Source organism: Phyllopteryx taeniolatus, chromosome 19 (genome assembly GCF_024500385.1).
Source record: "Phyllopteryx taeniolatus isolate TA_2022b chromosome 19, UOR_Ptae_1.2, whole genome shotgun sequence".
Lineage (NCBI taxonomy): Eukaryota > Metazoa > Chordata > Actinopteri > Syngnathiformes > Syngnathidae > Phyllopteryx > Phyllopteryx taeniolatus.
In genome coordinates, this window is record NC_084520.1 from 12,956,504 (window position 1) to 12,983,917 (window position 27,414).

The 27,414-nt window shown below is 41.4% G+C and overlaps 2 protein-coding genes across 8 annotated transcripts; one reads left to right on the forward strand and one right to left on the reverse strand.

Annotated features, from left to right (window-relative positions):
- The first annotated feature begins 48 nt into the window (after positions 1–48).
- Positions 49–6,102, forward strand: LOC133469822 (dynein axonemal assembly factor 3-like). Of its 3 annotated transcripts, XR_009785793.1 has the most exons (11): positions 49–584; positions 1,233–1,339; positions 2,255–2,348; positions 2,463–2,617; positions 2,690–2,875; positions 3,698–3,943; positions 4,082–4,226; positions 4,329–4,443; positions 4,756–4,830; positions 4,942–5,171; positions 5,318–6,102. XR_009785793.1 is itself a non-coding variant. In XM_061757399.1 (10 exons), the coding sequence occupies exons 1-10, from the start codon at positions 503–505 to the stop codon at positions 5,084–5,086; spliced, it is 1,350 nt and encodes a 449-aa protein (XP_061613383.1). In that variant the 5' UTR covers positions 49–502; the 3' UTR covers positions 5,087–6,102. The 3 variants fall into 3 exon arrangements, 2 of the variants coding, with proteins under 2 accessions (XP_061613383.1, XP_061613384.1); XM_061757399.1 differs by having other exon boundaries at positions 4,942–6,102; XM_061757400.1 differs by lacking the exons at positions 4,942–5,171; positions 5,318–6,102 and having other exon boundaries at positions 4,698–4,800.
- Positions 5,240–26,296, reverse strand: LOC133469818 (carnitine O-palmitoyltransferase 1, liver isoform-like). Of its 5 annotated transcripts, XM_061757391.1 has the most exons (25): positions 26,108–26,296; positions 23,275–23,427; positions 22,714–22,853; positions 21,447–21,618; positions 19,710–19,811; positions 19,395–19,532; positions 19,163–19,240; positions 18,305–18,412; positions 17,430–17,514; positions 16,621–16,816; positions 16,335–16,523; positions 15,612–15,717; positions 15,409–15,525; positions 14,448–14,612; positions 14,220–14,348; positions 13,835–13,990; positions 13,638–13,751; positions 13,009–13,101; positions 6,826–6,942; positions 6,640–6,717; positions 6,446–6,559; positions 6,086–6,195; positions 5,585–5,675; positions 5,455–5,495; positions 5,240–5,377 (listed from the first exon to the last, which is right to left on the reverse strand). In XM_061757391.1, the coding sequence occupies exons 2-25, from the start codon at positions 23,413–23,415 to the stop codon at positions 5,332–5,334; spliced, it is 2,826 nt and encodes a 941-aa protein (XP_061613375.1). In that variant the 5' UTR covers positions 23,416–23,427; positions 26,108–26,296; the 3' UTR covers positions 5,240–5,331. The 5 variants fall into 5 exon arrangements, with proteins under 5 accessions (XP_061613375.1, XP_061613374.1, XP_061613373.1 ...); XM_061757388.1 differs by lacking the exons at positions 5,240–5,377; positions 5,455–5,495; positions 5,585–5,675; ... (2 more) ...; positions 6,640–6,717; positions 6,826–6,942 and adding an exon at positions 11,956–12,920 and having other exon boundaries at positions 26,108–26,293; XM_061757387.1 differs by lacking the exons at positions 5,240–5,377; positions 5,455–5,495; positions 5,585–5,675; ... (3 more) ...; positions 6,826–6,942; positions 17,430–17,514 and adding exons at positions 11,956–12,920; positions 17,896–17,983 and having other exon boundaries at positions 26,108–26,292.
- Between the last annotated feature and the right edge of the window lie 1,118 nt (positions 26,297–27,414).

The following is a 27,414-nucleotide window of genomic DNA, read 5'->3' on the forward strand; positions in this document are numbered from 1 at the left end:
TCACATTAAAAAAATGTGCAAATGTCAGGCTTTTCTGTCTAACTGGAATAAATTTGATAAAGAAGTTACGTCATCAACATGGTGCCTGAAATACACGCATTCAATGTTAATTAAAGCTTCAATAGCCAATGAAACCGAGCATTGAGCAAATCTAATTAACATATCATCAATTACTTTTCTAGACTTTGTGGACACTCTACTATTAAAGGGAAAAACATGGTGACGTGATGGCGTAATTATCTTTGTAAAACAATCGCGTATTAAAGGTAAAAAAATATATATACAGTTCATGTTTACTTCCTGGTTACAGACTGCGCATGTGCATAAAGCGTACAAAGGGTTGCCTGGCAACAAAAAACTAAACTCAAGTAGCGCTAGCTTGTAGGCTAACCGTCACGCAAAACTCGGCCAACATACTCACGGCTGCTTGTTTAGTGAAGGTTGCTTCTACGACGGAGCTTCCGTTGTCAACGAGCTTCCACCGGAGTGTCCCCGGGACACAATGAGCGCCGGGCGGCCGTCAGAAGGCGCAGGCTGCGTCAACTGGTGGGGCTTCAGTCCAGCTCGAGACCTCATCAGTACAGGTGAGCGCAAGTGCCAACATCCACGTTGAAAACATTTCGACTCTATTTGTTTTTTGTTGTTGTTGTTAATCTTTAACAGTTTTTAAACTGTTCAGATGGATACTAACAGTGCAATTAATCAAACCGTGTTCGTATGAAACGTTCACATATATATATATTTAAAAAAAAAAAAAAGGGACGTCAGAAATCGTTTGGGACCAACTCTCGCGATAACGTGAAAAAAATACGAGCGAGCGTAGGATGTGTTAAGTGAAAAAGGGGGTGGGCGGGGACTCTATAAATAGGCAGAAAACCCTAAAAATTCATAGTGCAGCATTTTAATAATCGAATACAATAAAAAAGTAAATAAAATCATCGCCATGCAATACTGATGAGCTACCTTAATTATTTGCCCCCATTTGTTTATTTTATTTAACAATATAGAATTGAAAATAAATTACGAATAAAATGTAAATAAAATAATGTGGAAAAGGCAAGACTGATGAGTTTTAGATTTTGTTCTGTTATTTTATTTCATGACATTGATATGAGGTAATAAAATAATTTCCATAATCCATAATTTCACTTGTAGTCAACGTACTGGACAGGTGGACCTCTACTTATGTCCATATGGTTGACATTTTCAGTCCCTCTGTTTTTTATTTTCAGGCCCCGTGAGCCATGAAGGGGAAGTCAACATTTTACTAGTCGGCAGTAGCGATCCGAGACATCTTCTGAAGACCTTGGCTAATCTGAGGGACGAGGACGTCCTTAACGTGAGGCTTTTGTCTTCAACTGTGACCCTAAAAAAGGAGGCGTGATGTGGAGCAAATACCGTAATTTCTCGTGTATAATGCGCATTTCCCCCCCAAAAAATTGTCTAAAGACAATACTGCGCATTATACATAGGTATAGGAGCAAATGGGGAAAAAACTTCACATTTGATAAATGTATGCCGCCATCTAGTGGTTATGAAAAAGATGTGCACTTTCATTACTAAATGCCACCACCACTTGGAGGTTATGAGAAAGGTGTACACTTTCATTCTAATATGCTACTGCCACCTAGTGGTGGTAAAAAATGTGTAGCCTACACTTTCATTCCAATATGACAGAGGTACGTATGACTGCATATATGTATAGTTGTGCCTATAAGTTTACATACCCTGGCAGAATTTGTGAAATATTTATTTTTTTTTTTTAAATATGACTGATGACTGAACAACAACCATCATTTATTTCTTTATGGTCATGTGTTGTTTAATGATAATGCTTTTCTGAAATGCTTGACCGTTTAATTTGAATCCCATTAAAATAAAATTGAATGTGTTTCGCCTGGTCCTTCATGTTTTCTGTCAAGAATTGTACCCATCTTACAAATTCTGCCAGGGTAATCAAACATCAAACATATGTGTTTTCTAATTTACTAAATAAAAGTAGGGCTGTGAATTTCAAAATAAGTTAATAAAAACAAGTATTACATGTTCAAATAAAGTGCTTAACTTCAGAATAATTATTTGAAAAAAACCTAACAAAATACAGATAATGCTCCATGTTTTGATCATATGGGTAGAAGCAAAATCATGCATTGTAAAAATGCATTATACATAGGTTTTTCCAGAATTTCGGTCAACTTTGGGGGGTGCGTATTATACATGAGAATTTACGGTACAGCTCTCTGCTTCATTGTAGGTATGGCTGTTTGAAAACAGCATGGAGGTGGTCGCCAGGCACATGCTGCTGCTCTACATCACACTGACTCCACAGCAAAAAATGGGACTAAATGGTGGGCGTGGTTTGCATCTTTAGTGAACGTATAATGCAATGGCAGGCTGCGTATTTTGGGCCCTCAGTGGGGACCAACTCGACAGCGTTTAACACGGTGTTTCCCCATCCTTAGAGAAGACAGAGACGTTCCTGGAGGTGTTTGGCAACAGCGTAATCCGCAATCAGACGCACGACACGGTGAAACGTGTGGCGTCGCAGCTCTTGCACCACGTCAGCGACATCCCGGAGTCAGACGCGCACGCTTGCTTCAACACATCTCTTCTCAAGGTGCTCACATCAGCACACATACGGCAACGTGTCATTAAAAGGCAAAAGGCTCACTTGTTCGAACGCGTCCAGTTTAAGGAGCGGGATGAGCTGGCTAGGATTTTTAAATCATGGATGCAGCCTTCGTCTTCTTCCGCTGCTCCTGTCTCCATAGCCAAAGCCTGGGATTACCGTGTCAGGCAGCACCTTGGCACACGCTACGACTCAAAGAAGGGCTGCTTCGACTGGGACCTCACGATGAAGCTACATGAGAAGGGGGTAATAATAATAAACATTAATAACTCATACGTACTACTTTATTCTGGCCGTAAATGTAATGAAACTTCCCAAGGGTGCGGATTTTTGTAAGATTTTTGTCATTTTCGACTTCAGCGCTTTAAACATGAATCATATATTGTTGACATCAAATTGAAACTTTTGGCTGTATCGTGGCCACTTTTGGCTTGTTGAACCCCCATAAAAACTGCTGTTTCATTCCTCGTTATTTACTGCATTGAATCATATTATTTAGGTAAAATGCGTTTTGTGTTAGACTCAACACTTGAAAATTATCAAGCTTTTAATGAGTGGGGAAACCCTCTGCTGACCATGGAGAAGAATATAAATTTTAATTTAAGAAGTGGAACCTCCCTTTGCTGGCTGTAGACAATATACAACATAGACTTACAGAGTGTATAAAAAATGTATTTTTGAGATCTCAAATTTGACGGCTTTCATAATAAAAATGAAGGGACGATATATACCAGTGACTCACAAAGTATGGTATGCGGGTACCCCCTAGTGGTAACTGAAAAATTACTGCCAAAGTACAGTTAAGTTGTAATTAACTTTAACTTCAATACATTTCCATTTAATGTTCATGTTTTTAAACATTTAGGTCAAATTATTGAACTTTTATGTGCAATACATTTTAATAAAATATTTTAAGTACAGTTTTTTCCTCATATTCAGGTTTATACTGTGGACAAGAACTGATATTGTGTGATATTGTAATCAACTTAATACAACTCTGCCTATGGTAACATTGTCAGAAATGGGACTCTTCTTGTATCCTCTTTCTACTAAACTGTTGTACCCCAGTGCCGTGTCATTAACAAGCATCAGTATGTCCGGTGGAGGGAGAGCGGCCTGGCCTTTGAACTGAGGGAAGGTGTCTACCAAATAACCAACCCGAGCTTGCTGTCCTCTCGGGTGTTCAGCCAGAGAGGGGACAGAGTGGCTCTGAGGGGCTACTGGGGAGACATCACGTCTAGTCCTTACCTGGCCTTCGGCATTGAAACCGAAAACGAGAACTTGCTGAAGACGCAGAACGGCCAACACGTGAAGGTAAAAGCGCATCCCATCGTTTCCAGTAAAATGCAGGGGTGGCAAAAGTACTGACACTGAAGTAGAAGTACAGATACGTGAGCAAAAAAAAAAAAAATAATAAAAAAGAGAAGTCAGAATGTACTTTTGTATCTGCAGACAGCACAGGACATCTCCTTTGCAAACGTGCAAGATTTTTTCCAATCCCTGTCCAGGAGACGGGAATGCCCTTCTACTCCTCAGTTCGACGCAGAGGAGGAAAATCCACCCACAAATATTGAACATAATTATCTCCCAGTCAACGGTAAGTGGAAAGTATTGCACGTTGACGACAAAGAGCGGTTCAGGCCAGTTTAGTTGGTCAATGCGTTGACTACATTTCATTTGTTTGTTTCAACTTTTACAGACCTGATGCGACTTAAAGGGGTGTCCGTCAACTTCCTGCCTCTGGATTCCCTTCAGAAGCTGCCAGAAAAACAGAAATATGCCAACTTCTTCGACATTATCCACTTTTCTGCCAGGTAACAAGCACAACAAATACACCCCCAGAACACTTAATCATGTAAAAAGTAGTCAAATACAGACACCTGACGAATCTACTCAAGTCCAGTAACAAAGTACCATATATGTACTTGGTTACTTTCCACCACTGCTCTTTATAACAGCAAATGTTTGGGTATAGCGCTCATGTTGGGGCTCATAAGATTGTGAAGGGTTGGGAGCGTTCAGCGTAATCTGTTTTAATTCGCCCCGTCAACATTTGGTTTGCTGCCAGCTGACACTGTCTGTCGCTGAGCATGTTTCTGTGCCCTCTTCTGATAAACGCTGTGAAGCTGCGCGCACCATTTGGGCCCAAACATCCAGCAGATTGCAGCACCAGACGCTGTGCTCATCGTGGAGTTGGCCAAGTGAGTTTTTTTTGTGTTTTTTTGTTGTTTTTTTAAATTCATGTATCCTCAAAGCTTGTTATCTTGGTGACAACACAGTCAAATACAGTAGTGTTGTTTTTGCCCCTTCAGGTTCATTTTGGACCTGAACAAAGAGCAAGAAGCTGGTTTTGCAGAGAGAGTGACCAGCATGTGTGTGGAAGCCGGATTCCAACCGTGTCGTGGGACAAAGACTGATGACGTTTATGCTGTTTTTGAACCACACAAGGAGAAGTGACGCTGGCTCCATGTTTTTCCTCAGTCAACTATTTCACAGCACATTTTGCCAGGAGCGTGGGTTCCTGCTCAGTGACAGTGTGAATGTGAGTGATCATCTACATGTGCCCTCATCATGTTCCCTATGACAAATTAAACAGCAAATTTTCATCCAACGCAGCAATTTATTCATGTTTGTTTCCAAGTGTTGTGACAATGCAAATGTGCCATCGCCGCCATCTTTTTTTGACAGTTGCGGGTGTCGACTCACTTCCAGCGTCCTCCAACCTTCCCCTTCCCGTGGCCCTTTTTGCTGCTCCGAGGCAAGACAAAGATTTTTGAGTATATAGCGACTTGTTGTACATGCAGTGCAGTGTGTCATTAACTCACAACTTCTGAGCATGTTGGATTCTATTCAATAGGACAGTGATCTGGAATAGGCAATGGGAAAAATTATTTAACGTGATATCTTCCCGTTCGCTGAAATTTAATTTTGCTTATTTGGTGAAAAGAATTTCACCTCATACTTCTGACTCTTCATCTTCTCAGAGAGGTCAAATTTCTCCGACTCCAGCTGGTAGATGCACTCCCACATCTCTCCGGCTCGTTTTCTAAAAGACAATTGCAGTGACATTGAAAAGAAAGCAAATTGAAAAAGTAAACACGCATTTGGACAGGATCCGTCACCGAGATAAAAATGCACATTTTGATGAACAATCTTCCATAGTTTGCAGTTGTGCAGAACTCGAACATAATACTGGTGGTTTAATGCAATAAATATGGGCAAAAGTACTGAGACTGTAGGGTTGATTTTTTTGTTTGTTTTTTTCCTCTTGATTTTGGTCGGTGCATCTGACTAGGTGCCAGAGTCATTAATGGACTAGACTAGGACTAATAATAGACTAGAGCAATGGTAAACCCCAAAATCTCCAGTGAGTGTATATAAATGATATTGATAGCTCAATACAAGAACACAGACTGCTAAACGATAGCTACTATCATTAGTGTGATTCAAAGTGACCTGAGGGCGTCCTCTCTCAGGTCGTCAATGGCGAGCGGCTGCTTCCTCTCGGACAGCGTCTTCTTCTTGATCTCCCTCGCCGTTTGCTTCTTGCCCCGCCGCTGCTCCACCTGCACCAATCAAGCAGTCACAGACATTTACAGCAGTGGCGTTCAGAGCACCTTATTCATTAACAAACCGAGGGTGAAGATGACAACTGCATGTGCAAAAATTAATGTAGTCAAATGAAAGCACAATTCCACAAAATACAGCCACAAAATTTCATTTCTACATTGGTCCCGATCAGAATCAGAATGTTCTTCGTGTCTTTTTAGGAAATTGTAACGTCAATAGTTTGTCTCCACTAAATCTACAGCCAACCTTGGCCAGGAATCCTCCAAAGTGAGCTCCCATGTTGGACAGCACTTTCTTCTTCTTGGCTTCATCTTCCGCCCTCTTCTTGGCCTCTTCCTCCTCCTTTCTCTGCCTCTCCTCCTGCGGACACCACCTTTACAGTTCACCGCTGCCGGTTTTTGAGACGGCAACGTGTCAAAAAGCTCATGGTGGTTAATCACCGTGATCCTTGTCTGTCTGTCACGCTCTTTTTCCGCCCTCACGCGCTGCTGCTCGGCTCTTTCTGCCCGGCGACTCTCCTGGGGCAAAAAAAGACAATCGAAGATTTGCCTTCCATCATCTGCATATACAGTACACTATATATAAAAATGTGTTTATTGTGTATATGAAAAAAAATAAAAAATTACAATCCTCGACTTGAGCCCGATGAGCTCCTCCTCTTCTTTTTTCCTCTGCTCAAAGTGGACGTCAATCAAGGTTTGAAGCTCCAAAAGATCTTTCTCCATCCGCTTCCTGTGGATATCCTGACAGGAAACCAACACAACAGCTTTTTTTCTCCAGCCCTTAGTCAAACCAAAACCTCAAAACTAAGGCAGACGGGGCTAGTCACTTGTCCGACATGCTGATGGGTTTCTCCAATTATTAAAAAAAAAAACGATAATGGGTACATACATCAAAGTCCACCCTTTCGCCCTCTGGGATCTTTGGTGGAGCGAGTTGTGTTGCCACCAGCCTGTAAAACAACTTTTTTGTAGCTTGTCATGGGCCACTTCATTAGGTAAACCTGCAAAGTCTCTTTACACTCATTCCCAACGACTGTGGTTGATCATCAGGTGTGCCGCAGGAAATTATAAAATTTTACTGAATTGCTCAAACAATTATTTATTTCCAAGACATAATGTATCTTTACATCTATTTAAGCCAGTGAGGAATAGTGACAGACAGAACAAATAAATGCTCTTCTATTTGATGGCTGGAACTACATACAGTAATTAATGTATCATGTGTTTCAATGTTTCAATTGTAAAATATGTGCCTTGGCGCCATAAAGGTTGGAAATCACTGGTATAGTGACAAGCAGAACAATTATATAAATTCTCTTCCACTAGATGACAGCAGGTACAATTAACCAGCATATCCAACTGTTGCCAATAATACTATTAAACAGGCCCAGATTTCACACAGATTTGTAATTAAATTAATCATTATTTCAGTATATAGTAATCCCTGGTTTATTGCAGGGGTTAGACTCAGGACCACCCCCACAATAGGTGAAATCCGCAAAGTACCGACCATATTTAAAAATATATATTTATATATATTTATACTTATTTTAAAGCTTTCTGAACCTCCCCAAATTTTTAAGGTTCCCCATACTCCTACCTTATAAACACTTTCTATACTCTGACACACCTTTTATACTCAAACGTAAAATAATGCACAGTGGTACTGTACAATATGTACATTTTATTCCTTCTAATATGTTTTAATGATGGTTAGGCTAGGAAGCGTTTATTTTACCACAACAAAATTGCAGCAAACACAAAAAAATCCTGTGATATGGCGAATTATGCGCAATATGAATATGAACGAAATATATGCAACGCAGTGAATCCACAATAGGTGAAGCGCAATACAGCGAGGGAACACAGTACATACTTTTTATGACATTTTTGTTAGGTGTTGTTCGAATGTAAATATGTGCTTTGGTGCAATAAAGGTTGGGAAACTGGTCTGGAGCTGTTTAAAAAATGTTTTCAGTACACTTACTGTCAAATGAATACATATCTTAAACTAGAAATCAAATGTGAGCCTTTTGGTATTGGATGTGCAGGTGTACCTAATCAAGTAACGTGTAAATGTGCTCTTCATGGTAAACCACACAACACATTTGTGATGCATAGTAGATACTCACTTGTGCTTGGGTCGTTCTCCTTCGTGTTCACCAAAACAGCAGAGGATGTAAATGAATAACCATAAAGGCAACTCAAAAAGGAATATAGTGCTAAAAAAAAAAACAATTAACAATGACAATGAAATCCTCACATACATTCTTACCTCCTTCTCCCTGCTCATCTTCCTCTGAAGAGGGAAGATGTGTCAAAAGTGATGCATATGATTTTGGAAAAGATTATTTTTGTTTGTTTGTTTCAATTCAAGTGACTTACCCTCTTGGTGCACTCTAGATAGGGAAAGAATATTGTACAAATACATAGAGACAGATGTGTTTAAAAGTGGAAGGTGTGGGGAACTTGTTGGAATATATGAACAATTTACTCACCCATGATCTTCTAAATCGGACATTGTGACACTGAAACACACAAATAAGAAATGTAATTGTGTTAAGAAGTAAAACTTGAGTAACTAAAGTCACTAAATACATAATGTGGACTCCCCATTGCGGTAAGTTTGTGACTCCCATTTAACATGAGTTTAAATGTGATTGGTTAATTGTGAACACAGCCACATCCCAGTTATAAGAGGGTGTGCACACTTGTGCAACCACATTATTTCAGTTTTTCTACTTCCCTTTTCGATCAGATAAAGTTGTACAGCTTATAGGTCACATGGTGGATAATGTTTTGAAATGATTTATCTTAGTCTAATTTTTTTATATTACAAAATAAACACTTTGAACAGGGGTGTGTATACCTTTATATACACGTATATAGTACTTTTCAATGAGAGGACTCGCTAAGTGCATTACATCGTTAAAGTACAGTCATACATATACAAGGCTGGAAAAAAATGATACTGAAAACACACTGGACTTTGTTTGGTTTTAAAACACATTCACTGCCATTGACGCCTGTATAAGTCAAATATCCATGTTAACTGGGAAGGCTGGACGTGAATGAGTTTTAATTGGTGCGTAAAACAATGCATAGCATTAAAGGTATTCTTAATTACTTAAATATACAGCTAAAGATGTACAATACATTCTTCAAAAACAACACACCAAGACAAAGACCATTTGTCGTTCATGATCTAGGAATAGAAGAGGGGCTGCGGCTGAGTCATGTCACCGGGATCATTGTTGTTTAATTTGATTTACTCCAAAGGACGTGGGTTGGAGGGCTTTGAAGTGCTCGGCTGGCGGCTATTAACACCAGTCGCCTCTCCTATTACCGTTTAATCTACTAGCATTGAGGCCAACCTGAGGGGAACCTCTCACAGTGAACACACTTTCTTCAATTTGGAGAAAAATACTTTTAATTTTTAATTTATTTATTCAAATAAGAGTATTGTAAAAATAATAATGAGAATAATGTATCAGTTTTATAAATTTGCAACAACAACAAAAAATAGAAAAAAATGCTTTAAAATTCTGAAGCAGCAAACAACATTTGGGTTGAAATAAAATTATAAATGGTAAACAGTATTTTTAATGACGTTACGTAATGTATGTTATATAAACTGTAAAATGTAAAAAAGAAATGTGATTTTTTTTTAAATTGCTGATACAGTTCTTGAATTTGAGGTATTTTTTTCTCAAAAATGCAAAGATTATTTTAAAAAAAACCACCCCATTTGTTCTCTGTCACACGTTGACAATGCTTGCCTAAAAAGATTAATAACAGAGACATTTCCGGACACGAATGCATCAACATGATGGATGAAGGCCTTACATAGTTCAGAGTTTTGGCCAACCATGAAGCACATTCAGACCATGTCAATGCGAATAAACATGGCACAAGGTCAACAGGCAAGGGATTGGCCACGGAAATTCCACACGTTGCTCCAGCGTTAAGGTTTATGCGGTCGAGGGAGTCGAAGTACAGTGGTGCCTTCACTTACGAGTTTAGTTTGTTCCGTGACCACGCTTGTCACTCAAGACTTATCGTATCTCAAATTATCTTTCCCCTTTGAAACAAATGGAAATGCCATTAATCTGTTCCATCCCCCCCAAAATGTTTTTGTAACATGTTTTTTAAATTATAATTTAAAAAACATTCTACAGTACTTTATAAAAACATACAGTGAAGAAGTAACTTGGTTTTTCCCTGTCAGGAATAATAATGGACTTAAATGTACAGAATCAAACAGTTTGCGCATCATGATTTATTGCTTCAATACCCATTGATATCATTCTCCTTCCGGTGAGTGTGCGTTGGCCACCAGGGGGCAGTATAATACAGACATTCATCATAAATGACGACACGTTTCACAACTAAATGACTCAGTAAGATGGTTTAAGCATTGTTTAATGCTTAAACTTGGCAATAAACAGCTTGAAGCAAGCATTTGACATTTTTTTAGGTAGAATTACTATCTGCTGTTTGTTGCGAAGGTTCCTGCTAACTCAAATTTTTGCTCGAAACTCGAGGCAAAAAAAAGCAATAAAAATCGGCCGAGCGATGGCTTGTATATCGAGGTACAACTGTATAACCCTTGCATTATGGTGCACTCCTATTAGTATTACTGGATATAACTTTGACCCAACAGGACAGCATAAAAAAAAATTTTTTTTAAAAAACGTGCACTGCAGTGTGAGCCCATAAACGCGTGCTTCTACTCAAAGGGTGGTAAAACTGTCCAAGAAGGAGTAGCTAGATTAAATGTAATGTGTATATAATCACCCTCTGAGGGGAAGAGAGTGTGAGCATGCAGGTCAAGCATTAACACACATGCAGCAGATAAGGAGTGAAGAGGTACAGCTACATATAATTATAATAATTTGCAATAAAGGTGCCATTTAAAAAAAAAAAAAAAATCATATAACAGTGTGTGGACCAGTAGTCAATAAAACAAACATTTTGCAATTACTATTACCTCAATTCCGCCTCCCTACCTTATGTTTGGGCCAATTAAAAGCTCTAAGAATTTGACACATCTTCACATAAATCTGAAATCACTGCAAGAACAAAGTTGTGTTTTTTAAGAACAGAATGTGCGTTATTACAGCAATAAAGTCCTATTTTTTTCAAGGAATTGATGTAAGAGACTATCTGACTGATACAAGTCAAATTTTCATACTCCTTTTAGACCCCCCCCCCCCAAAAAAAAAAAACTACATCACTCACTTAAGAAACATGTACAGTATCTCTTGAATCCACTTCTGATTACTTGCTGTTTACAGAGTAAAAGGTGGAAACAATAAAGTGCTTCCGCAAAATAAAAGCAAGAAAAGTCATTGTACATACCAGTTTAGTGTCAGAGGGATGTTGACGCGTAATGAGCAGACTGTGGCGGGCACCAGCTTTTTTATAAAAGGCTCCAGCGGGGTGCCAAGAAGGGGACGGGGAATAAAAATGAGCATGCGGATTATTGGCGGCTTTTGGGAGCTGAAGCCGAAGTCTGGCAGAGCGGCTCGTGAGCGAGCGCCTCGTTGCTGAGCTCACAGCTGAAATAAGAAGACAAAAAAAGACAGGTGGTGACAGCTCTAGAACAAAAGAACCATTTTTTTTTTTTTTTCGTTTTAAACATCTCAATCCTGAGATCATCACTGCACCTTTGCTTGGGTCCGGCGGTTGGTCACAAATGGTTTTGGGAGCATGAACCAAACAAACAAACAAAAAAAAGCACACAACAAGCACTTTTCCTATAGAACGTCTTTGTTAACTTTTAATATTGCATTAAAAATTCAGACAAAAGCAATATGACACAATCTCGGTGGGCTTGTGGTGAAAACCAAACAAAATCAATAGAGAACCAAGGAGCTTCCTTCCACATTTCCCTGGTAACTTTCTTGTTAGTCTTCACCACAACTTTAACACTAAGTCCACATTTGACCCACACGTTTAAAAACGTAAGTTGCATTGTTATGGTGCGTTTATAGAAATGCAGACATTAAGAAAACAACATATTTATACATAAAACGAGTGAACGTGCTTAACCATCATTTAAAATGCCTGCTGGATAACCTGAATGCATTTGAAAAACAAAAGCCTTTGGCACAGAAAGAAGAACCACTACGACATTTTACTGTAGTGCAAGGCAAGTGAAGGAATGTTTCAAGTGCCTGTGTTTGTGTGTGTGTGTGTGTGTACATCCAGGCAAACATACACAAAAATACTCAGAGCAATGGTATCAAAACATAAACATGCCCCTTTACAAAAAAAAATCTTTGTCAACTTCTGAAGTATATAGTCACTTAAAAGAAAGAAAGAAAAAAAAGGAGTATTACTTCATATTGAAACTGAACAACACGTTAACCTGTGGCCATCCCCAGCAAATATATAAATGTATGTAGGAAAACATCAGCTCACTTGTACAGATTTCCTTCAACTGAGCTGTCTTTTGATCAAGCTGCTTAGATTGCTGACTTATTGTTTTTTCTCCTCAACATGAGAACATGTCCACTCTTCCCTCATACAGTAATGGTGGCAAAACATCTTCCCTTCAAGCATCTGTTGTCTTTCTCCTGAGGAAGCGTCTACAGGTTTTTCTTGACCTCAGGCCAACTGTCCTCGGTTTTGCTGGGCTCTCTCTGGCCGGGGCTCATCATCTCCAGCAGGTCGTGCAAGGCTTTTGTGATCTGAGCACCGAACTTATGGGCATCCTTGAAGGGATACAAAAAAAAAAGGGGGGCTCAACTTTTACCATCTACTCTAAAGTGTGTATCTTATGAGAGGTTGTGATGAACTCACAGTGTCGGGACAAGAGTGCTTGCAGGAGATGTGGAAGTTGATCAGGCTGTCTCCCAAAATGTAGTAAGACACCCCATAACCGTCGTCAGCCACCTGAAAAGACAAAGAGATCAATCATAGCTAGATACACTACTCAGAAAAAAATCAGGGATGTTAGATTTCAGAAATTTCCAGATGATCCAAAACCTTTACAGGTCAATTTACGTTGACCTTCTCTAAACTTTTGAATGTCCTACTGTTCAATGTTTCAACAGTTTCTAAACAAAATGCTTTCAGCAAAAGTCACAACATGGTTTGTTCTGTGGATGCTATTTAGTAATCCCTCGTTTAGGGTCTAGACCACCCCCGCATTAGGTGAAATCTGCGAAGTAGCGTGCATGGGTCAACATAATTTTTATTTTATTTTTATTTTTTTTATCATTTAATCCCTGTGCATGTCGGCACGGTCCAAGCAGAATGTAAGATTGTAAATTGGGGTGGGTTGGGGGTGGGTCATGTGAACTGATATTCCTTTACTTTCCAAGGGCTGGGTGGGGTTGGGGGACAGCCGAGGGCCTCCAAAATGGTCAGGGCCCGTGGACAGTGTCAAGTTTTACCCCCTGTTCGATTCCCCTGAATGCAGCACTAACCGGACCAAAGCCTCCCCCGCAGGAAATGTACTCAGGGTGGTTCACTAGGTCAAACAGCTCCCCCTGCTGGAGAGACGTCTGACTGGTGGACAGCCTCCAGGGTTCTGACAGCACCTGAAAAGGACCCATAAGACTTTTGGATCAGTGTAACCGAGTATACAAATAGAGGGGGGGGGGGGAGAAAGTGCAGAAAGAACCTCTTTCAAGAAAGGCGACTCCACTCCGAGGTATTGGGACACGACGTAGAGGCAAAAGAGGTGTCTGTCGATGCCGGCGCCAGTTATTGCCATGCGGTAAAGGTTCTGGTGCTTTTCGAATGCCGCGCGGAACAGACGCCTGCATACGTCAGCTGACTGGTGGGAAAATGGCAGTTTTTGGTTTTGTTAAAAACATGTGAAGGTTCTCTCCTTAGTCCATGATGCAGCCGTCTACCAGGTTGTATGAAAAAAAATCAGCGTCAGAATTCATCAGAGGCTGGGCACTCAAGTCACATGACTTGACTTAATTGTGACCTGCACACATGTGACTTAGTCCCACCTCTAGAATTCATGCATTCCATTGGTCAAAAGTGCACAGTCTCACCTCTCCGCCCACGAGCGCTTTGACAAAGGCACTGCTCTCACTGGTGCAGGAGCGAACGGTCTCAGTTCTGCCCTCCCTGAACAGGCGGGTCATGGAGGCCTCATAGGTCAGGCAAAATGTTTTCCGATTCTGGAACATCACAACAAAATTTGTTCGAAACATACACAGCAGCCGAATTCCAGGGTACCTTAAGTCCCGAGACCCATCCAGACTGCGGGCGTTCCTCACCCTGAAGTAGGCCAACTGAAGTGCCACCTGAATGAAGGCGTCCGGACTGACTCGACACTTCTTGATCTTTCCCTTGCCAAAGTCTCGGAAAGATAGAATGTGAAAGTCGATGTCGTCAGCCAGGGCTTGTGCCACTTCCAGGGACTGACAGATCTGCTTCTCACACTGCGTCACACACACACACAAGCAAGCACTTTTCAACTTCAATTTTCAAGCATTTCAGCACCAACATTTACTTAGTCCAAAAAACGATTATCTATTTACAACAAACAGTCTATTGTTGTTCATCTATCCATGCCAGTGACATGCAGAACCATTAAATACTCTTCCACAAGATGGCAGAAAGTCCAATTTCCATTCATACAACAGAATAATAGCTTTGTTTCAACTTAATAGGCCCAGATTTCACACACAGTTCGTAAATTTATGAGTAAACTGAGATAAGATGATCATTACTTCAGCATCTAGTGAAAATCGCAGGAGTTACATTCCCGACCGAACTGCTATAGGTGAAAAGCAGCACTATAGAGACCAAATAAAAAAAAATTTTTAAATAAATTAAGCCTTCACATACCCCTCTCCCTCATCTTTTAAACACATTTAAATTACATTGGAAACATATTTGAACTCAAACAAAAACTTCAAGCGTAAAATGTATCCAAAATATGTAAACAAACATTTGCTTTATAGTTTAAGCCATAAAATATACCTCGCAGACACTGAAATGACGATGAAAACTATACTTTAATTTATGCACTTTTTCCAACACATCACATGCCAGCGTATTTCAGCATAATATATATGTTAACGACAGAAAAATCTGCGACAGATGAGCCTATATAGTCCTTTTCATGGTAGTTTTCTTTGGTGGTGTGCTGTGAGATATTTCCAATGAAAATATGTTCCTTGTTTAATAAAAACTGTGCAACACTGCACTAAATTGTGTACTTGACTAACTAACCTCTGGAGGTATTTCCCAGGTGAGCTTCAGAGGTTGTGCTAGCGATGGGTCCACATCCCCTTTGCAGTGACCCTCGCCATTGTAACCGAGCTGGAAAGAGTCCGTGGCCACGACGTACTGGAAAGACAAGAAACCCATTTTTTAAAACTTGTCGGCGTTTGGATCCACCGGAGAGGCAAGCGACTCTTGGATGATCCCCTCACCTCCCACAGGTGCGCGATCACCGGCGCGTCAGCCCATGAGTGCTCCGCGTTGATACCGTTCTTCCCGTTCTTGAAGAAGACCACCGAGAAAGACTTATCGAACCACCTGTGTGACAAAGAAGACAAAAGATGGATTTAATTAGGAAATTTTAATTTTTTTTTAAAGACACCAGGGATGTCAAAAGTGGGCCATTTGGTTATACAATTTAGCTTATACTAAAAATAACATTTGACATGGCCCACGTTGTTTGACTGCATTGAATTTCTTACAGGATGACAGTCCTGGCAACTTCTACAATTACTGTACAAAATACTTACTACTAATTATAATAAATCACGTGTATATATATATATATATAGGGCGGCATGGAGGAACAGTGGTTAGCACAGCGTCACAGCTCTGAGGTTGGAGGGTTTGAATAAGTGCTTCATATCAGCATAGCACACCGGAGCATACAAAACAACAAACAAACCAAAATAACTAACTAAAATATTGGAATCTGCATAGTAGTCTATACAGTATAAACAATATACAGTACAGTTGCTTCGCATAGCTTTACCTACACTGATGGATTGGTTTTAGCATTTAATAAATTAAAGGTGAAGAATGCAAAGTGAGCCTTGCATCCTTGGGTTTTCCATATGCGGCCCTCGGAGGAAGATGTTTTGACACCCCTGTACTACTCAGTTGTCAGGGCAGGGTTCACTTTGGACTAGAACTACCTGTCGTAACATTTCCCATGCAACAAGCACTTAGCATAGCGGTCCAGACTCTCCGATGGGTCATCTCCCATCATGCCCTGCTCGTCGTCATTAAGGGTCACAAAGAATGCGGCTTTCTCGATGCAGTCCAGTGAGCGCTTGTTGATACCGCTGCTGAAGTACTTGCTCCTGGCTTGCGCCCAAGGAATTCTGGGTGGAAACATGGCAATTAAAAATCCTGTTTGCCTTACATCTCTTTCGTTTTAAAAACAAGAAGAAGAAAAAATCAGTTGCTTGTCAGACCGACCTGTCACCGGCAGTCAGAGCGCCAAGTTTGGCTTCTCCCGTGCAGGGTGCGGAAGAGTCATCAAGGATCCTCTGAATCTGGAATTCGATCTCCCTTGGGGACAGGAGTCTGCCCCCCTGGTACACTCTGAGCCGAAAGTAGCGTCCTCTGTGGTATACGGCTACATAATCGCTGTCCTGCCAGTGCTGCACGGTGTCTTCAAGAGGCAAAACAGGCAGGCATATTCTATTTGATTCAAGATTTTATATGTACAACATATAGCTCAAGCATCTCAAGTTGGGCTGCTTATGCGTAGGTTTATCCAGCATTTTAGTTTGTCGAAGCTGGCACCGTGGCGCTCTCTTTCGTATCGGGATCCATCTATTTAGGGCTGCATTCCACATGGCTGGAGTGATTTAGCGCACACAACTATTTTTGAATGAGCATCCCACATGAACAGTTGCCGTTTGCCACAGCCACAAACTCATTTTAATTTACAGGGAACTTCCCTTGTCTGCATCCACTTGTAACAACACACAAAGGGAAGTTTGGTACTTCCCAGTAGAACTACATCATATTTGAGAGCAGTCTAACTGAGCCCATGAGGTGTGAAGGCATCAGCGGTGGGCCTGAGTGAAAGGATGCAATTTGTGCTTTTGGTTTAAAATTACAAGTGAATGACAAAAATAAAATGCACCCTCCACTAATATCTATGACTATAATAATAACTATGCTAGTTAGCGTTCGTGTTCTACATTTACAAAATCTAAAATGAAGGATGATCCGGTTTGAAAAAAATAATGGTAATTTTTAAAAAGTATAAATACTACCTGTTAGTGTTCCGGGGATTCGACATGTGTCAAACATCCTCTCAAACTGATAGGAACAGCAAGGAACTGCAGACCTCAACAACCACTGAGTTGGAGGAACAAGACGACGACGAAGAAGTAGTACGGACCGCAGCGACGTCGATAGGATAGGATAGAAAACCCAAGAGAATGGGATGGGAAAAGAAACCGAGGAAAGATGAGAGAAGATGATGTATGGGCAGATAAGAAAACAGACGTTATTTAAAGAACGGCCTGGCTCACAAACCCAGACAGAACTCAACAGGACGAAAAGGTGACAGGTGAGGGATGACAGGACTCACACACAACTTTAAAAGCAAAACAGTGACTAACTAGTTTTTCTAGACCCTAATATTGTGGATCATACATCTGGAGGAGAGGCCACTTTGAGGGGATGTTGACACAATGTGTGTGGAATGTGTGTGTGTGTCCATGTCTGTCTCTTTACCCGTCTCCTCTCCAGGAGTGCGTGTGGTGTTGAACATCCTCTCACACTGAGCCGCACACAGAGGAATGACAGTACCGGGTATACGACTCTGAGAGGTGAGGGGGGCAAAGGCAAGGACGAATGGATGAGTGGGGAGGAAACATATAGTCAAGCAAAAAGAATAAGAGGGGAGTGGGTGTTTTTTTTTTTTTTTTTTTTTTTTTAAATGAGCATGGTATGAGAAAATGAGAGTCTTCACATTAAAATGAAAAAATAAAATAAAAAGTAATAAAACTCAGCACCAAAGATTTATGGATGTACATGATTACATATAACAGATAGTCCCCCTTGTCGATGGTGTCTCAAATATAATATAAATAGTTCAGGTTGGCACGACTCATGTTGCCTTAGCAACAGTGGCCAAACTCACAGGTTTGAGGTCTTCTCTGCTGAGTTTGCGGCGGTACAGGAACATTGCGTGGATGGTGTTGCCGGCTCTGGCTGCCTGGATGGGTGTGGGGGTCACATACAGGAAGTCCTTGGGGGGCGAGAAAAGACAGAGACAGGAAGTCAGGAGATTCCCACGTCTTCATGACTATGGCGGGCCAGGCATTTGGTAACTGGGACTTCAGCGGGGATTTGCCCGACTAAATCCACCTCTTAATACCAGCACAATGTCGCAAATATAGAAACCAACAGTACTGTACAAAAATGCAATATAACAGCATACAACTATGCCATGCACATCATCTTGAAAATAAATATTTATCTACTAACGTGACAAAAATAGACAAAATTTAAATAACACACATCATACGGACCAGAGATGCTGATTATTAAACATGTTAATTTGCGCAAATAGCTACAGACGTAGTTTGCTAGTCGAACCAATCAGAGGATGAAAAAAATGCTGATGTTACTGGGAGCCAGCTACTGAGCCGTCTGAGGCTCATCGTTTAAAGAAACAGTCCCATTGCTAAAAGACCAGTAGTTTAAGTTACATCAACCAGCACTACTGATTGTGAAGGCCCTGGGCAGATTAGATTGACATGGCAACACACAGAGGTTGAAATCAGATTTGACAACAACAACAAAATCTAACATGCACATAGAGACAACAGAAACGCTAAAATATGATTAGACTGTTGTGAATAAATCAATACGATTTCATGGAACAAATATTTAAATTTAGGTTGTTTTATGACAGTAAAATTCAAGCCATATGTTTTGATCATCTTTGCATCAGACCAAAAATAAAATATGTTTTGACCAAAGTAATGATAAATACCATGCCGTAATAGTTACTGTTGACCATAATGGGGCTTCTTCCTCGTAAGTAGACATATTCCTCCCACCAGTCGCTGACCTAAAACACAAAAACATAATACACCCATTGCCTGCTGAGTCGGTTTAAATAATGCAATGCACAGCAACTCTCAAAGGCGTACATTGTTAATGACATTTGCCGACGTGGACGCTGTTTTCTGGGGAAGTACAGTAGATTAAATGCAGTCACTCACATAGTTGGCAGCCCAGAGAGATTTGAGTTTGAGGTACCACTGCAGGCGATTTCCAAGGCGGCTCTCGAACTCGCCAGCCAGTTTGGTCATTCGTTCATACTTGGTGTCATCCATCAGCGGACGCACCGACTCCAAATACTGAATAGGGAAGACATGCCAGATAATCGGAGTAGCAAACATTTAGGTTCATTGTACACAGATATGACCAAATAAAAAAAAAAAAAAAAAGGGTAATACGGTACAAGTGACACAGAAAATGATGCCAAAGCGATCTATAGCCAGTCACCATTTCCTGCGCTCCACATGGCAACCTACCCTCTTGAGCGTGTCCTTGATGGCCGGCACAGGCAGGTTTGGCAATGAGCCCTGGTAACTGTAGAGCAGAGGCTTTCTGCCAGAGAAGATGCGCACCAGTGCCTGGCATATGGACACAAGCATGTGGTTCACAAATGAAGAAAATATACTAAAATACTTCAAATCAACAGATCATTTGGTGAAGCTGTGTTTAGAATCACTGGGGAGTTTGAATGAGTGCTTCAACTACACCAGTTATTCCCAACCCATTGTTTGATTGTGTGCCGTGAGATTTTTTTTTTAATGTGTTGTAATATGTTCCTCTGGAGGTGGGGCTCGAAGGCGAGCGCCTGGTGGCCGGGCCTGCACCCATGGGGCCTGGCCGGGCACAGCCCGAAAGGGTAATGTGGGTCCCCCTACCCATGGGCTCACCACCTGTGGGAGGGGCCGTAGGGGTCAGGTGCAGTGTGAGCTGGGCGGTGGCCGCAGGCAGGGACCTTGGCGATCCGATCCCCGGCTACAGAAGCTGGCTCTCGGGACGTGGAACGTCACCTCTCTGGCAGGGAAGGAGCCCGAGCTGGTGTGCGAGGTCGAGAAGTTCCGACTAGATATAGTCAGACTCGCCTCTTCACACGGCTTTGGCTCTGGTACCAGTCCTCTTGAGAGGGGTTGGACTCTCTTCCACTCTGGAGTTGCCCACGGTGAGAGGCGCCGAGAAGGTGTGGGTACACTTATTGCCCCACGGCACGGCGCCTGTACATTGGGGTTCACCCTGGTGGACGAGAGGGTAGCCTCCCTCTGCCTTCGGGTGGGGGGACGGGTCCTGACTGTTGTTTGTGCCTATGCACCAAACAGCAGTTCAGAGTACCCACCCTTTTTGGAGTCCTTGGAGGGGGTGCTGGAGAGCGCTCCCGCTGGGGACTCCATCATTCTGCTAGGGGACTTCAATGCTCACGCGGGCAATGGCAGCGAGACCTGGAAGGGCGTGATTGGGAGGAACGGCCCCCTCAATCAGAACCCGAGCGGTGTTCTGTTATTAGACTTCTGTGCTCGTCACGGATTGTCCATAACGAACACCATGTTCAAGAATAAGGGTGTCCACACATGCACTTGGCACCAGGACACCTTAGGTCGCCGTTCGATGATCGACTTTGTGTTTGTGTCATCGGACTTGGCGGCCCCATGTCTTGGACACTCAGGTGAAGAGAGGGGCGGAGCTGTCAAGTGATCACCACCTGGTGGTGAGTTGGCTCCGATGGTGGGGGAAGATGCCGGTCCGACCTGGCAGGCCCAAACGTGTTGTGAGGGTCTGCTGGGAACGTCTTGCAGAATCCCCAGTCAGAAGGCTTTTCAACTCCCACCTTCGACAGAACTTTACCCACGTCTCTGGGGATGCGGGGGACATCGAGTCCGAGTGGACCATGTTCTGCGCCTCCATTGCTGAGGCGGCCGACCGCAGCTGTGGCCGTAAGGTGTTCGGTGCCTTTCGTGGCGGCAATCCCCGAACCCGTTGGTGAGCGATGCCATCAAACTGAAGAAGGAGTCCTTTCGGGCTTGGGTACCGGCTGGCCAAGCGGAATGCAGCTTTGGTGGTCACTGAGGGAAGTCTGGGCGTCCCTGCTAAAGCTACTGGCCCCGCGATCCGACCTCGGATAAGCGGTACAAAATGGATGGATGGATCAAATATGTTCCTTGGTTCAGTAAAGGTTGTCAAAAACTGAGCATTGCAGAGAAATAAGGCAGGAAACAAACACTGACCACCCAGATTTTGGTGGTGGTGGACATCTTGCCGTGTTGCTCGAAGATCCAGCGGTGGTAGGAGAGGAGCTGCTTGAGGCACAGGCGCATGGTGAAGATGAGCAAGAGCCACAGTAAGGTGCTGAAGAGCACCGCCGACACCACCGTCTGGCACTGGGTGCTCATGGACTGGCTGTGACAAGAGCAGGAAAAGACATGGCAAACTGTTACAAAAATTTCAATTACTGCTATGCCACTGTACTGTATGTAAGAGGCATATACATTGACTGGCCTCTTAATTATGAATATCACAGTAGTGCAAATATAATGGTGCAATACATTACATTGCACACTTATAAACTAATTATACACAGTATACACTGTAATTGCACTACTATGTGTACATTCTGTATAATCCATCTTTTTTTTCTCCAGTATTTGCAGTTTGCACAGTACACTCCTGTACATATTGTATCGCTGTCATACTATGTTACTCATGATCTTAGTCATAGCCTGTTCATACAGTATCTGTAAATATAGACACTCAAATTGGCATATATTTATACACCATACCATGCTGTATATTCTATTTCATTACTGCCTATGCACCTCTGGTTAAAGAAAATCTGCATTTTATTGCCTTGAACTTGTGACGTGTAGTGATAATAAAATTGAATCAAATCTAATCTAACCTAGCGTAATTGGCTCTAGTTGAACAATCTACAGCGGAACTAAGTTACATTGCCATGTTCTTGGGTAAATATGAAATAAGCCTTTGAAGTTTCACAAAACCACTTATGCAAGACAGGTTACCTCAAAGGATAAACTCTGCACGTGCTTTTTCTTTGGCTTTTTGTGGCTTATCTGCAACAATAACTTCAAAAGAGCGACTACAATGGGGTGTAAAGAGAAGAATGATAGTAGAATAATAGAAGAACCATAACCACTGCCGTTTGTTATCAATTTTATTAACGTTTCACCGTTTTTGCTGGTATTTATTTCATTATTCACCGTGAGTAACTTTAATACTCAGCCTTGCCTTGATAGACAGGTAATTGGTATTAATCTAAAAAGTATGCTTAATATTGAAATTGCATTGGTATAGAACTGAATTTTAGTCTGTTTATTTGCTACAAAGGGGCCAAATATTCGATAAACCTCTCAACATCATACAGTGCAGTTTTAAACCACTGCAAACAGCATATTAGCATATTTCAAAATTAATGCGAGGCAGCAGATTGAGGGGAGTGTGCCAAATGAAATGTCCAGTGAGTGTGTTATGTCTTACCTGACAGGCAGGTGCTCTTGTATCTTGGCTATGAGTCCCATGGAGGGGTCGGAGCGCGTGTACATAGTGGCCAGGATGGCTATGACCACAAAGAGCCAGGAGGAAGGGCTGGCAGGATACACTCCTGTGATCACGCTGTTCTATTCGTTGGGGGAGAGCGGTGATTGATTGATAATCCAATTCCATCCGCTTGCCAGTGTCACAAAGTTATTTACATAATGAATAAATCAATTACAAGGGCTTCCAAATTCACTTTATGCACGTGTGATGGACATGAGCACCAAACTATGAGGATAACGTTATCCATAAACTCTTGCATAAATGTGTGATGCAGTGTAAGTTTCTTGATTTGCAGCAGGTTTGGGTCTTGTTTGAAAAGCACTGCTTTATTGATTGACCACGTCCAAAAATCACATGCGTCTGCAGTGCATCAGGCAATCCACTTTAAATTTCACATTTAGTACAAATGTCTTACTCTTCTACTTTGAAGTAACCCAACCTGGCTGAATCACTGAACAAGTGTTGACCTGCAGAAAGATGAAAACATAGAGGCGAACAAACCTTGAGTCTAATGATACGCTTCTTCCAAGAGCGGAGGCCTGAGCGGTAGATCTCAGTGAGGGCCTGATGAGACAGCTGCAGATCAATGCCCTCCGGAGTGACAGTGAACTGGAAGGCCACTGCCTGGTGGGCCTCCGCCATGACAACTGTGCACTGTGCGATGGATAGAAGAAGAGAGGAGATTGGGGCAACGGACGTACGACAGCCGTTCCAGGTTTGGAAAGATCAAGCCGAGCCCTCGGGTGACGACAGCTCAGCTGCGAGCGCGACGTGGGTCACGTGAACCTCTCAAAGCAGCTGCTTTTCGTACTGCGAACGACCCACTTAATCATGGGAGGCTGGGGACTGCATGCAAACAGTCAGCGAAAACAATAAACATAGAGACAAACGCTAACGGGCCTGAAGGTTGCAAAGTTGACGGCTCAAACGAGTAAAAATGCTAAATTGTCCATAGGCGTGGGAATTGATATGAATTTAGCTATTCCTATTCCATCATCGATACCTGATATCAAGCCGATTTTATTTTTTGTACACAACTATCGGTACTTTTACTTAAGTACAGAGCGTGAGTACTTTTGCCACCTCTGCCGCTACGCCAGCAAATCACAGATTCCAAAATGCGTCCACGTGCATAGGTGGATAAACATCCATCGTATGCACTGGCGATTTTACTAATAACTTCTTTTCAAATGCAAAGTCAGCTAAATAAACGACTGTACATCTAAAAGTGCTGCCTGGCTGCTGATGTTTGTGTTATTTTCCGTGTTGAACCCTATTACAATTTTGCCTCAGAAATGGGATTGATTTTTCCCGCACAATAGGCTATGGCATTGGTTAAACCCCCGAGGTCTGGTTTCTTAAACCGGACAGCACATGGGTAGAGGTACTTTTGAACAATCATTTCCCATACTACAATTTGAGTGGGTCACTCTATGATAAGATAGTTTAATATGTTTGATGTTGCGCTTGTGATTTGCATAGGAGTAGAAATGCATCTATTAACAAGTTTGCCAGCAGGATTCAAGTTATTGTGAAGTGCCCTAACATATTCCGGTGTCATTTAATCTGCGTGTAGGGCCACTTCACATTTGACCAAATGATTTATAACTCTGTGGTGACTTTGTCGGGTGTTGAGATAAAACTGAGTCCAACCCCAAAGATTTCCTGGTGTACGTCCCTACCACAAGCCCAACACGAAATCAAACACCAGCAGTTACTGTAACCATGTCAAGGCAATATTTTTTATCCTGACTACTCTTCCTATGATCATGTAATTCGAGTTAGTGTTTTTGGTTTTATGGTTACTGGTATAATTCTTTCTTTTTTTTTTTTTTCAACCCAGACCAGTCTTGAGATCAGAGTTTAGATTATTTTTTATAGAACTGCCGTTTTTTTTTTTAATTGTTTTTTTTTTGCTGTGACTTCTGTAGGTGTGGCACCAGGACACGTTTATTTTATGGGCCAGAACACTCCCTCTATTGTTTGAGCAAATAAAACTACTGGCATCCATGGCAGCCCTTTTGGTCTCTTCTGGTATTTTTAAATTTGATTTATTGGTGTTCATTACTGTTACAGCTTCCATCCATCCATTTTCTGAGCCGCTTCTCCTCACTAGGGTCGCGAACGTGCTGGAGCCTATCCCAGCTGTCATCGGGCAGGAGGCGGGGTACACCCTGAACTGGTTGCCAGCCAATCGCAGGGCACATAGAAACTAACAACCATTCGCACTCACAGTCATGCCTACGGGCAATTTAGAGTCTCCAATTAATGCTGTTACAGCTTGTAGCATGAATTTTGTCGGAAAATTTTCTGTAGGAATCACTTAAACAACTTCAGACTTGCTCAAGACTGCCAAACATTAAATCAGTTTTGGGGATTTCAACCCTTCAAATGCCAGTTTGAATAAATGAATACGACCTTGACGACGACACAATAATACACTTAATAATCAGTCTCTCTGGGGAATATTATTTCAATTTGTTTGTTTGTTCGTATATTTTTGACATGTTATGAAATAAATATGGATTTTGATACTGCTCCAGATTATGTTATCTTGCGTTTTTGTGTAGCAGTAATGATATCTATAATTGCAACAAGATAGTGGCGGAATTAAGAAGTGGATTAAATCGGGTAAATTACAAATGGACGCCTACGTCCCAAATGCACACGCTCGCCACCGGTATGCAAATATTCCGTACATTACTTTCATATGCACCATTAGGATAAAGGGTTAGCTCAAATGGAAAACAGGATTAAGCCCCAATAGGTTACATTTTCTGTGCACAAATTGAAGTGAGTGTCCACATTTGCAGGTAGCTTACAACTGAAAACAATAATACAAAAACGAAAAGTATGAACAATGAGTTACGTAACAGAGTAGCAATTGGAGGCTTTTGTGGACTTTGCATAACATTGCGGGAAAGCATTTTTGGGAATGTCAACCTGACGTTCAAAAAAAAAATGTTTGACAGGTATGTTATGCAAATTCCACAGTGGCGTTAAAACGCGTATTTTATTTTATTTATTTATTTACTAAGGAAAAGACATTGACGCTAGCCAAAAGCTAGTTCCTGTTTGACACTTAGGAATGCCTCCTTCCTCTTCATATGGACATTTTTTTCAATTTCCCCAGCTTCCTTTTTGTATATTTTACGAGGGAATTGTGACACTGTGAGAGTTGGAGAAAAAAACAAAACAAACAAAACAAAAACCACCTGCAATCGTCACCGAGTCCCTTTGAACTGGAACTAGCCCCATTCCTGTAACGTTAGCCACCTACGTCACGTCAGCCTCACAACACCTTCCATTTCGACCCACGCTCGCGTTGTCATACCTGTTGGCCTTTGCGGGGTGGAAAGCTGAGAAAACAGGATCCAATATTCAACTTAAAACATCGACAAAAGCGTCGGTGTGTCGCCGTCGTACAGTCGGCCCTCTTCGGCTGCAAACTGGAAAACTGAACAGTCGCCCTCCTGAATGGACCCGATGTTGCCTTCACTAACTCTAGGAAATGTCGCAGTCGTGTGGTTGGTTTTTGAGTTCACTGTTTGCACGAGTATTAATATCACAATCACGATGCAATTTAACGAAAGTAAAACCTGTTTTGTTTGTATTGCTTTAACTAACAGTGTATAGTTGAACATCCTATTCACTGTTATATTGTTAGCCATAGTTTAGTTATACAGTAATCAAGCTCTCAATTTGCACCCATTCTTCAAATGTGACATTTGCATTTTTTTTATGTATTTCATTTCTCAGAAGTATTATGTATATAATTGTATATAGACAGATGTTTCATAGGCTGCAAAAACTGGGTGTATTATAATTCATAAATGTTGTATGTCACTGTTAATATTACAGTATACATCCCATTTTGCACTAATTGTATAAATATGACGGTAGCATAATTATATGTATTACTTACCATATACCAACACGCAACAAAAGGTACTGTTTTTATTGTTTAGATTAGATTTAAATGCATTTTATTTATCACAGCACACCAACAAAACATAAATTCCCCAAAGTATATACATATATTGAAATAATAATGATTTTGTCTCAATTTACTCAGATTTTTGTACTCGGTGTGAAATCTGGGCCTGTTTAGTTAAACACAAAGCTACTGTATCATTCTGTTGTATGAATGACAACGGTTTAACTGGACATTAGAACATTTAATTGTTGTGCCTGTCACTATACATTGCTGACATAGATAGATGAGCAAAGATTATCATTGTCAATCTTTGTCAGCTTTGGTCCCGTGAAGCCCTTGAAGACTTTTGTGATTAAGGGCTATACAAATAAACTTGACTATTCATATATCATTATTATTATTTGTAGCACGAAAATAATACATTTTCAGACGAAGTGCAATTGGAAAATTTCCTATGGCGCACCTGATGGATCGCTCACACTCACGTGCAGCTGCACAGAAGTTGGGAATCACCGGATTACTAAAATATGAATACGTTACTAACATTTAGTGCAATGTAAAAGAATCTAACTGTTGTACGGTCAGAAATTAGTGACTGATGGTATAGTGGTACATGTAGCTGACTTCAGTTCAGGCAGGTTCAGTTGCCACCTTAGTAACAGTGTAAATTTGAGTATGAAAGGTTTTCTGTCTTTAAAGAATGG